Source organism: Phalacrocorax aristotelis, chromosome 5 (assembly GCF_949628215.1).
Source record: "Phalacrocorax aristotelis chromosome 5, bGulAri2.1, whole genome shotgun sequence".
NCBI lineage: Eukaryota > Metazoa > Chordata > Aves > Suliformes > Phalacrocoracidae > Phalacrocorax > Phalacrocorax aristotelis.
The window spans coordinates 69,235,836-69,247,876 of NC_134280.1; the positions used below are offsets into that span (position 1 = coordinate 69,235,836).

The window sequence follows — 12,041 nt, forward strand, 5'->3', positions numbered from 1 at the left end:
CATTCTCTCCTCTTCTGCATGGATGCCAATCCCCATTTCTCCAAATTCCTGCATGATTTTGCCCTCTTCTCTACATTTTGCATCTTGCTAGCTGTTATCTACATAAATAGTAACCATGCTCCTTGGAAGCTGTCTGTCCCTGAGCCACAAAGCTGTGAGAATTAAAGCAATGTGTCAGTCACTAAGTGCCCTCTGTCTCTTATATGACCCCAGAGAAACAGAAAGGAGAGATGTGTTTGATTTGGGGTATTTCATCATGACTGAGAAGCTCATAACGCTCTTTCCCCAAAGCAACGCAAGTCACACTCATGGGACTAATCAGAGTGGGACTGTGGGAAAGATAGAGCCATCGTATGGTGTCCTCAAGTTCATGGAGAGCTTCTGCCTCATCAGCGCTGCCTGTGGCATGGTGGGAAACGGCATGGTCCTATGGTACCTTGGCTTCCGCATCCGGAGAAACCACTTCACCGTCTACATCCTGAACCTGGCTGCTGCCGACTTTGGCTATCTCCTCTGCATCGCCATTGAGACGATTCAGTACCTGATGCAGTTCAACGTGGGCGTGCAGTTTGGGATATTCCTCTTCCTGGACCTTTTCATGTATGGGACCGGCTTGTACCTCCTGACAGCCATCAGCATTGAGAGGTGCCTGTCCATCCTGTGTCCAGTCTGGTGCCGAAGCCACCGCCCAAAGCTCCTGTCCGGCACCATCTCTGGCCTGCTCTGGGGTCTCTCCCTGCTGCTGAACTCGCTCGGGTACTTTTTATGTACCGTCCGTCCCTCTGCCAGGAACTGCCAGGCCCTGCTCATCACCATTGGAGCCTTGGACTTCATCTTCTGCACGCCCCTCATGCTGCTCTTCAGCCTAACCCTCTTCCTGAGAGTCAAGTGCGGCTCCCAACACCTCCGAACAGGCAGGCTCTTCACCGTCATCATGCTCACCGTCCTCTTCTTCCTCATTTTCGCTGTGCCTCTCAGCATCCTGATCCTCCTTGACTTCTTGGGCTACAAGTTTCTCTACTCCCCGGAGATCGGCTTTGTGCTGTCCTGTGTGAACAGCAGTCTCAACCCTGTCATTTACTTCCTTGTGGGCAGCTACAGGGATCGGAGAATCAAGTTCACCCTCAGGCTGGCATTCCAGAGGGCCTTTGAAGATTCGGCAGATGACAAAGGTGAAGGTGAAACCCACAACACAATAACTATGTCCTCTTAAATTTCTCCCCCTTTTTTTGCCCTATCACCCTTTAAAATGGAGAGAGAAGGAAAAAGAGAGGAAAAACATAAAGGTTCCTTTGAACTGTTGGCCCCTAGGTCCTGGGAGCGGTGGAAAAAGTGAATATATGAGTATAATTCAGGGCTATACCAAGCCATGTTGCTTGCCCCATATGTTATCTCAAATTCAAATGCACTTTTATTTATTTAGACTTCTCCGTGGTAAAGCATGAGAACTGTCTTTGTGGCTAACTTACTTTGCTTACTGTTACTCTCTGGGTGCTGAGTTTAATAAACAGCCATTTAAAATGGCTTTCCCTGATCTTTGTTTCCTTTTTTTCTCTCAGCTGTCACCCTAGAGCTGACATTTCAGCTCCTTTTCCATCATCTTTCTCACTTCTAAAGCCATTCCATAGCTCACATATTGTCAAGAATGCCTTCTCAAAACCAATTTCAAAACCAATTATTTTTGGCAGTAAAGCAGAAAAGTGATCTCCCTTCACCCCTTAACATTTATTCTTAAAAAAATAAACATAAATCAGTTGTTCAAAAAGAAACATGAAGCAAGCATGCCCACAACGTGTTGGAAGCCCAGAGTTCTATGTGGGAGCTATGCTCCTCTGCTCATGTCCGCCTCCCTGGATACTGTCCCTAGGGGCTCACCAGAAGGACCCTGCCAAAACCATCCCGGCCACAAACTGAAAACCTTCTCATAAAAAAAGGGAGGGACACAGAAGTATGGGGTAGATTTCTTTTTTTGGGGGGGGGGAAATCAACAAAGGGATGAGCTTCTGGGGGGGATGGTGGTGCAGAAGAGCTTCAGAAGCAGCTGAGAAGGACACACCTGCACAGTCCTGCACAGCAGAGGAGGCTCTGAAAGGCTTGGCAGCAAAAGGTGTTACCTGGCTGCAGGCGCAGATGAGACTTTTCAGTTCCTCTCTCCTGGCATCTGCTTCAAATCCCTGGGGGGGGCCCATGAAGCCCTGGCTGGAAGAAATGTAGAATAACTTTTTGGGGGATCACAGGGGGAGTCACAAGGTGTTGGAGAACACAGACAAAATTAGTGCTATTCAAGGACATTCTGTTTCCTGGATGTACCGTTATGGCAGAATTCACTTCTCAATTTTACTCCTTTCATGCACCTTCAAAACTCACTTGCATAGCAACAAAGGGTCCTTTTCTCCCTTCTTCACCCCCAGCTCAGGCAACTGGGCATGCTCCCTGCATGAGTACATCTCAAATAGCATGGCACACCCCTGCAGTAAAGCTGACTGGTCACAGAAATTCGAGTGGGGTGAATTCAAGGAATACAGCCAAGGAAAGAGCTGGGCCAAGGCTGTTGCATGGGCTCTTGGACACTCTACATGGCATCTGCCGTGTCAGACTCAGTCCTCAATATGCCGTTCACCTTGTTTTTCCTGAAGAGAATGGATGTCATCTGAGACTAGAATTAAAATTCTAGTACTGTTTAAGATGTCAAAATTACCCCAATCTTCAAAGTACAGATACTATTATTCTGCTTTTTCTATTCAGGTTAGTAAAGTACCGCTACATCTCCCCTGGAAATGAACTGGACAAGAAATGTGAAGGTTTAGAAAACAAGGCAGAAACGTTATGGCATCCAAACAGAACGCGTACCTTTGTCAAGATGAGCCAAGGACAGAAGTGAAGCAGTCGTGGTAGGGAGAGGTGATTTTTTATTATATCAAACTAACTAAACTTAGCAAACTTCAGGTTAAATACATTCTGAGAACAGTTCCTCTGAGCTCAACCTGGTGACACTATTCAGTGAGGTGACTCCTCCACCATCTCCCTGCAGGAGCTGTCTCCTACCTTCCATCTTTGTTTTGTTCTTCAGAGGCTCTTCATAGCACAACAAAACTCTTGACCCTCTTGGGCTATTCTCTGTAGGGTAGTAGAGAAAAAAAATGCTGCTGCTGTTTGCAGAAAGAAAACCTTTGTGTGTAACATGTTAACCAGCTGAAAATGTGATGGGTTTGATACATGCCCTGAAGAGAACATCAAGGCAGGAAGGTAGTGCTAAGAATGTCGATCTGTCCTAGCTGATACTCCTCTGTGAATGCTTTAGGTGCTAATGAGGAAGGGAAGATGGAGAAAAAACAGGAGCAAAAATCAACAAATCAGGAAATCTGATATGAAGATGGACTTACATGTATCTTCATGGGTAAAAGACATTGCTCCACACAACATTAGACAACAGGCTCTTGGGTTGGTGGGCTCAACACTGGACCAAAGAGGGGAATTATTGATTCCAAGATGCCAGTTCCCCTCAGGTCTGATGGGTGACTGCTGTTGCACATAACTTTGTAGCACTGTTGATTTCACAGTTGAAATGAGAGGAGAAGCAGCCGATTGCACTAACCAGCAAGAGGAAGCAGGTGTGCACAAGTGCAAACCAACAGCCAAAAAGGCTGGGCTGGGGGGAGGCTTGAAACCTCATCCTTTCAAAGATGGCAAAGAAAAGAGGAATGGGAGGATGGAAATCAGCCCAAAAAGAAAAATGGTGATGGTACCTAACGACAAGGGCACAGCCTACCTGGGTTTTTGGCTGTGGACAGAGAGGGAACATGCAGGGATCTGGCTGACCTTAAGTAAAGGTGCGGGGGAAGGGTAAGAACTGAGAAGTGAAAGAATTAACAGCAATATGTCAATTAAAATGTGTGAAAATCAGCTCAAGAAACCGGCTGTCCTTCCTTCCAGACTGGTACCTCACAAGTTTCTGAAATTCAGTGTCTTGCCTCCTCCATTCTCTCCTGACAGACAAATGCAGGCTGCGGCAGAGGCGACGCTGGAGATGCCAGACCCTGCGTGTGTCCCACGGGAGAGGGACCAGAGCAGGGAACACCCAAAGTCTGCTAAGTACTAAAAATTACGTGTATACGTGTGTGTACCGGCTGTCTGTGGCAAGCTGCTGGCAGTGCGGGCTGCCGGGTGCTCTGTGAGGGGAGCTGAGGGGCTGCTCTGCGCTGGGTGCAGCCAGTTCCAGCCGGTTCCAGCCGGTTCTGTGGCGGCTGCGCTGCAGGCCGCAGCTGAACCCCTCAGGGGAGTCTGTGGTGCCGCTGTGAAAACGTGTTCGAGAACAGGCAGAAAACACCAGAGAGGCAGAGGGGGAGGGAAAAGAGGGAGGACAGCGAGGGCGGAGAAGGGGAAGGCGACGTGGGTGCCATGCTGCAGCTGGGGAGGACCCTGCGCCAGAGCAGGTGGGTATGAGCTGACGGGAGCTGCTGCCTGACGAGGACCCACGCTGGGAGTGGGAGAGGGATGGAGAGAAACCGCGATGTACGAACTTGCAACCCCCCCAGGCACCCCTGTGCATCTTTGCGGGTAGAGGAGTCTGGAGGGAAGGAGTGAAGCTGAGCTGGGGTGGTGGGGGAAAGTTGTATTTTAATTGTCTTTCACTACCCAAATCTATTTTAATTGACAATAAATTAATTTTCCCCAAGTCGAGCCTGTGCTGCCCGTGACAGTAATTGGTAAGGGATCTCCTGTGCAAAGGGGAACTTGGGACACGTTTCTCCACCAGTTTTAAAGAGAACTGAGGACTTTGGCCATGTTCTGAGGGTCTGCCATAACACATCAACCCCTGTACCTCAAACCTGTATCTGTCAGAGGAAAGGACTCATCACAAAGCTTTTGTTGCCGGTGTTTGTCTCCCTGTTTCTCCCCTTTCTCTCCCAGCCTTTAAGAGGCAAAAGGAAATAGGAACTTTACTATGCCCAGCTCTGTACTTTTCTGGAAATGTCTGTCTCTGTCCAGGTCCTGGCTTGGAGCTGCCGCATCCCAGAGCATGTGGGAAAAGCAGAGAGTGAGACCGTGACCAAGGGGGCTTCTGGTGAAGGGTATGGAAACAGAATGGGTGGGAACCGGATCTGGAAAAAGAATAAGCTGAGGTATCACTAGTATTTAAAAAAATAATAATAAACTTTCCTCTCAGCGCCTGGGCCTGAACCAAGTACTGTATGGAGTCTGGCATCAAGTTAAGGCAGATCGACTCCACAACCCCAGTGGCTTTTCACCGGTGATTTTCCCCACGGTTTCCATGAGAATGTTTTCTGATTTTCAACAAGTCATTTGGAAGTCTAATATTTCGAAGCTGCACCATGGGTGGAATTTGCTCCCTTGGGATCTCTTTGAACAAAGAGGCTGCCTTTGCATCACCTCAAACCAAGGGAGGAACGAGCTTACAAAGTCCAATTTCTTCTAACGCAGACCAAGTTTTAGGGTACTCAGCAATGCTCATGACTTCTAATCTTCTCTGAGTAGAGGAAATGACTAATGGAAAGAAATTTTGAAAGATAACCAGTACAGAAAACATCGTTTTTTGCTGACAGATATTCCTATTTTATAAAGATTGTTTCTGTCCTGGTAATTATATGTAAATTAACACCTACTTAATTGTTTTGGGTTTATTGTTCTTTGGTTTTAATTGATTAATTTAATGGATATTTGACAATATGATTTTCTCCATCTTCAAATGCATCTTGTTATCCCAGTCCATTATGCCTATTCCGGATCTCCCTTAGGATGTGTTTCCATCATACCTGTGCTTTGCATTAGAGCAACAATATACGTGTGACCCATTTTATGGGAAGTTCCTGACAAAAAGGAGGCATCTGAGAAGAACCAGGAATACTCACGCAATGTGTGGCAGAGGAAGTAATACTTGAAATAGTGTCAAAGACAGCACCAAGTATAAGGCAAACCATAATTAAAATAAACAAAGGGGGAAATGAAGATGGAAAATGAGGACAGAAAATGGGGACTGCACCAGGTAAATAATTTTTTATTTAAGACACAGGAAGAACCTTCAAGTCAGCATGGGCTGAAAGAACAGAAAAGCCAAGTTTATTTTAGAACAGATAATTCCAGCTGTTAGTCCGGTATTTCACAGCTGTACTTGCTCTTTGGCAAGTGAATAACTCTTCCAGAGGGAGTAGGACCAGCCCCTGTGTGACTCACCCAACTACACATGAGGACTTAACATTCTGGGGCTGTTCTTCATCTGTCCTGTCCAAGCAAGTCCTTTGTCTTGTACCCTACACTATTCCTGTTCCCCAGCTCCACCTGTACCTCTAGCCATGCCGACCCCACCATGAACACAGAGAACCCGTAAACACAATCAGTGGAGCTGAGAATATAACTAGGTAAGGGACAGTAGAGAGGCATCATGGTTTCTAGTGAGATATCTGCTAAAACAATAATGTAACCAATCACCAAAGGTTCTCCAAACCTGTTAACTAGTATGAAATGGCACCAGTGAAAGTGCTGCCCTGTAAAAAGAAAACCACAAAGAAAGGCTGTGACCCCCTGTCATTTCTTCAAATGTTCTGATCAGAATATTTCCCCTTCTTTCTCTGATTTAGACCTAGCTTCCAAAAAGCAGATTTAGATCCCCCAAAAGGCCACAAAGACTCATTCACTGACCAAAGGAGCAAGCGTTTATTAGGTTGGGTCCAGGGCATGGGGGCCCTTTTTCCCCCCAGGCTCCCTGTGGGGCTCAGCACCTTCAGCCCCTTCCGACTCGCTGCGTTCCCCTGCCTGGGCACTCCCCAGTCCCACCAGCACATGGCGTTTGCACCATTGGATGTCTCTGATTGAGCCCGAGGTAGCTGCAACAAAACCCATCTCCACTGGGAGCGGCCTCATCACCACATTGCACCGGAACCCTCCAGGCAGCTCCCCTCCTTGCATGCTATTTTCTCTTTGAACACTCGGTGAAGAATGGCTTTCACCGAGCCCTGGAACCAACGCTGCCGGTAGCTCCCCACCAGGAAGTAAATTAATGGGTTAATGCTGCTTTTTGCGACCACATGCAGGGATGATGAACTTAGGATCCGTTCGTCATGTTCAACAAATAAGCCTTGCAAAACTCGCTCAATAGTTGACAGTTAAAGGAACAGCAAAGATGAAGAAGAGGCTGGTGAGGAGAAGCACTATGTACAGCCATCATTTTGTGGGGTACATAGTGCTGCTAATGAGCTTTTATCTACAAGTGGTTCCCGTCACATTATCTCAGCCTTTAGCATCACATTTTCATTGCTTATTTTCTCTCCCTCTTTCATGTGTTTTCCCTCTTTTGAATATTTCTTGGGAGTTACCACCTATGCTTGTCACCCCCAAGACTGGTGTTCTCCAAGGACGTCCCTTGATTTCACGTGGTGAACAAATGATAATGAACAAGGTCCACAGTCTTTCCAGGGAGCCAGCCTGGAGCTGCAGGAGTTGGGGCCAGAAATAAGGCCTGCTGCTGCCTTCAGGACCCTGGAAGAGAATCAGGGTGCCTCACATGGACAGTTTAGAGTGCTATGTTGTTCGCTCATGCTTCATGAGATTAAGTCTTTTTATTCCCCTTTCCTACAATTTTGGGCTGATAAAAATCAGCTTATCATTGTCATCCACCATGAAAAACACTTCCCTTTATTGATTTCCTCTATGGCTTTGTAACATCAAATTTCTCACAAGTACTATGTTCCATGCTTTGATACATGAAAGCAAAGCCTTTATCTGATGGCAATGTAGCCCAGAAGAAAGTTGGGCGAAGTCTTCAAGCACCAGTTTACAAGTCATTAGAGACACTGAGCAAAGCCCTCGTGCTGTTGCACATCTGCACGTCAGTGATTTCCCACTGTTGAGGGTCCCCGGCTCATCTCTCTCTCTCTCACCTTTCTGCTTGTCCCTGAGAATGATTTATGTACCCCTCTGTGTTCAGACAGAGCTTTCCCCATGCAGTCAAGCGGTGCTGCCAGGAAGTAACAGGAGAGCACGTTACTTTGCAAAACTGTCCCCAAAGCCTCCTGGTCTGGGACAATACGCCCTTCGTGCACCTCCCGCTTTGTACACGAACCATCCAGCCAGCATCGTCCCTTTTTGGCACAGTTCTCCTCCATTTTCCTTCACCTCCAAGAAGATTGTGCTTGCCCTTGGGTCTGCGGGGGTTGTCTCCTATGGTATTGGGCTATAGCTAAGTTACTTGCAGTATGTTCCAGGTTTTGCCACACATTATGGCAAAGCCCCTCTATGAGGGAAAAGTGCCCACAGGGAAAGAAGGGGGAGGTCTTGGAACACCAGATACACACAGTGAAAGCCAGAAGCCCCTCTCATGATGGGACAACACTGGAGGACAGTAGGAGGAGAGGGAGGAGTTGATGTGACCAACTCATACTGACAAGAGTGCCGTCCATGGGCCATGGAGGGGAAGCTGTCACTGATGTGATCAGATTGTGCACTGAGTCTCCTGACCACGGGGCACGATCTCTGGGCAAAGGACTGCTCATCAGGCACGAGGGATGAGGTCAAATCAGAGCGGGGTGGCCACAGCAGCCATCACCAGAGCCTTTCTCCTGGCGAGACTGGAGGCCCCGTGTGCTGGGGATCCCACAGCAGGAGCTGGTGTACCCAGAAGCACCGGGAGGTAGGAGGTGGGGACAGGCAGGTGGGAGATGCCTCCTGTCCAGAGGCAGGGCTGGAGGGGTGGGAGCCTGTCCTGGGCACAGCAGGGGATGGGGTCCTTCCTGGTTCAGCCTGGGGCTGGTATGGGGCTGTGGGGGAAGATGGCGAGTGCTGGGGGTGCCGATGCCCCTCATTTCCTTCTCCTTCTTCGTCTCTCCTAGGAGGTGGTGGGAGAAGGAGAAGGCGGCCACCCAGAGCAGGGTCATTTGCCATGGAGGAGGCCATCACAACAGACCTGTGTCTCTGTTCAATGATTCCTTGTATGATGGAGCACATGGGAGAGTCAGTCGGTCTTGTGAATCACAGACTTTTCCGGGTGACTTTTTTTGCACTGTTTTGTTGGGCTGTTTGGCTCTGTGGGATGCTGGAAAATGTGGTGGTTGTGCGGTTCCTGGGCTTCCGCATGAGGAAAAGCCCCTTCACTGTCTGCATCCTGAACCTGTCCATTACTGACTTCTCTCTGTTCCTGTTCCTTCTTGTTAAACTTACATAACACATTACTGTAACGGCCTATTGTATTTTCTCATTTCAATATCATTTGACCAATTACATCCTGATGGATCTGTTTCTGTTTTGGCACTTTGCCAGTGTGTATCTCCTGACAGTGATAAGCATGGAGAGGTGCCTGTCTGTTTTGTTCCCAAACTGGTACCAGCGCCGCCACCCAAAGCACTTGTAGGCATCATGTGTGGGATGCTCTGGGCTCTCCCCTGAAGTTTTGTTTCCTTGGCTTTGATTAGTTGTTATTTGAACATAAACTGTGAACAACTATTACACAATTTAAGTACTGCGAATTCTCTCATTTACTCTTTATTCCCATTCCTTTCCAACCATTCCCTTTTCAGCAAACTCCAATGGGGCTCACAGACAACACCCAGGAAAACTCTGTTGCTGTCTTGCTCGGTGTTATCTTCTTGTTCATCTTCAGGTTTCCTTTCAGTGTGGTGATTTTCCTTAATCCTATTTATTTAAACCTGTTTTACCTTCATATTTCTTACCTGCTGGCGCTGCTGAACAGCAGCATCAACCCATTCATTTACTTCCTGGTGGGGAGCTGCTGGCAGCAGCAGTTCCAGGGCCCTCTGAAAGTCATCCTCCACCAATTGTTTGAAGAGAAAGCCACGAGCAAGGAGGAGAGCCACATGCCAGAGGGCACTGCAGCAGAGACCACTCTGTAAGGCACTGCTGGCGAGGAGGCCTGGAGATATGGAGCCTCGCAGACTGCCTGGGGGATGGAGGCACAGGGGCTCATAGCACAGACCCAGCACAGCACTGCTCAGCCAGGCTCGGTCCCAGCACACAGACTGTATTCTCCATTGCAATGACCCTCCCTGATCTTGCCCCACCCAGTGAATAAATTCTGGCTCCCTTGGCTCAGCAGATGATTTTTGTGGTGTTTGGGGGGATTTCTTGCCTGGGAAGTCTAATGTATTAGGCCCTGGGGGAGCTCTGGCCATTTCTGCTGGCCAAGCAAGGCAGGGCTCTTCAAAAAGGATTGGAAAAATGGGCAAGCCAGGGGAGTCATGCAGGCATTTCATCAGCACCGGTGCAGCGGTGCTGAAGTGAACAGCTGAGCAAGGAGTAGAGGCAATTGCTACCATGGGAAGCAGCTGTGCGGCTTGTCCATGGGGTAACGCAGCTCCCTCCTAACCCTGGTTCCCTTGGCATGGAGACATTGCAATGGCAGTGCTGGCCATGCCTCGAGCCTCTACATCTGCTGCCGCTCTGATGGGAGGTGGAGGGTGGGGACTCCTGGGAGAGCCACTAGCTCCTGGATACCCTTATGAAGAGAAGCTAGCCCACAACTCCACCAACCCCACCAAAATCCCCTCCCAGCCCAGCTGAACTCGTCTGCCTCTTCCAAACAGGGGCAGGAGCCCTGGGCCCCACTGCTCACCCACACCATGGGCTCAGAGGGCTGTGGGGACACATCCAGCACGGGGCCAGTGGCAATTTCACAAATATCTGCGGGGTTGATGCCTCTAGATGGCAGGAGAGGGGTATGGATCACACAGAGCAACCTTGCTGTTCCATCTAAAGAGCCAGACAGCAAAGTCAGCCCTGCACTCCCAGCTGATGGAAAGACAAACAAACCAACATCAGGTAGGGCTGCAGGGCTGGGGAAGAAACAAGAGCATTCTCTTGTACTCTAAGTGGGAATTTGTCACGCTGTTTAATTCCAGGGTTTAATCATTCTGAGAAAAGTGTGGGTTCAACAGCACTGGGGGATTACAAGTGGCGTGTTCCCAGCACTCACGTTCATGCCAAGAAGTTCACACAAGGTCCCGCCTTCCATCTGTCCTCTGGGGCAACATGGCTTTTTGCAACAGACTACGGCTGGCTGACAAGACTTTGTATCCTGGAGGTTGTCACCTCCCTGCTGGGGTCTCTCAGGGACCAGACAGCACAGTAAGCATCCTTGCAAAGGGGCAGGAAATCTGCTCCAGCCCTGCTCCTATCAGTCCCTGCAGGAAAACCAAGAGAGGATTTCAAGACATGTTTCACTTTTCAATATTTCCACAGAAGTTTTGTCCACAGGGACAAAAGCAACCCAAAGGAGGCTTCAGCCTCTGTTGCTTTACTTTAGCCAACGCTATGATACCCTGTCCTCCAGATTAGGAAGGGGAGATGGGGGGAGCTATGTCTCCAGAAAAGGCACTGATTTTGGAAAGAAAATATTTTAAGGCAAAGAGTGAGATGACACTGTGCAACTCGGGATGCCTGATGCCGAAAGTCACATCTCTGATGCCAGAGAGAAACACAGCGAGCAAACGCCAGCTGCAGGAACTGCAGTGGGAACTTGCTCTGGCACAGCTCACCAAACGCTCCCCAGACACGCCCCAAGCCATGCCGTGAAGCAAGACAGGGGATTACCAGATCAGATGTTCTTGGCAAGTCAGAGACACTAATTCCTGTATTCTCTTTGCTCACAGCAAAGATTTCATTGTAACTCTGCTGAACACACTCTGTGTCCATGACCAAAAAGAGCCTGAAATAGGAAAATTAACATAACCAGGTGTAGGGACCACTTAATTTTATGGAAGTTAGGATCATCACACTGCTCATCTGCCTGTGCAGGCTGGCAGGGAGTGGGGCCATCCTTTGGTTCCCCAAATTCAGCATCAAGAGGAAGCCCTTCACTGCCTCCATTCTGAACCTGGCCATCCTCCGGAGGAGGTGAGCAGCTCCTCTTCACAGCTGTTGCAATGACTGACTGTACTCTCCAAAGTCCTGATGATACTGATCTTCTTCTAGTTACCTACCTAAGGCTTCGTTTTGTTATTACTCCTAAATTATATTTGGATTTCTTGTTTTTTTGTTTCCAACATGGTAACTGTGAGCCTGAAGTTTGTTGAAGA

General features: G+C 48.5%; 1 protein-coding gene and 1 pseudogene across 1 annotated transcript; both read left to right on the forward strand.

Moving 5' to 3' along the window:
- The first annotated feature begins 256 nt into the window (after positions 1-256).
- On the forward strand, positions 257-1,213 carry LOC142057050 (proto-oncogene Mas-like). Its single transcript, XM_075092531.1, has one exon. It carries the CDS (start codon positions 257-259, stop codon positions 1,211-1,213), a length of 957 nt encoding a protein of 318 aa, XP_074948632.1.
- Positions 1,214-8,893: 7,680 nt separating this feature from the next.
- Positions 8,894-9,860, forward strand: LOC142057051 (proto-oncogene Mas-like; annotated as a pseudogene).
- Positions 9,861-12,041: the final 2,181 nt, after the last annotated feature.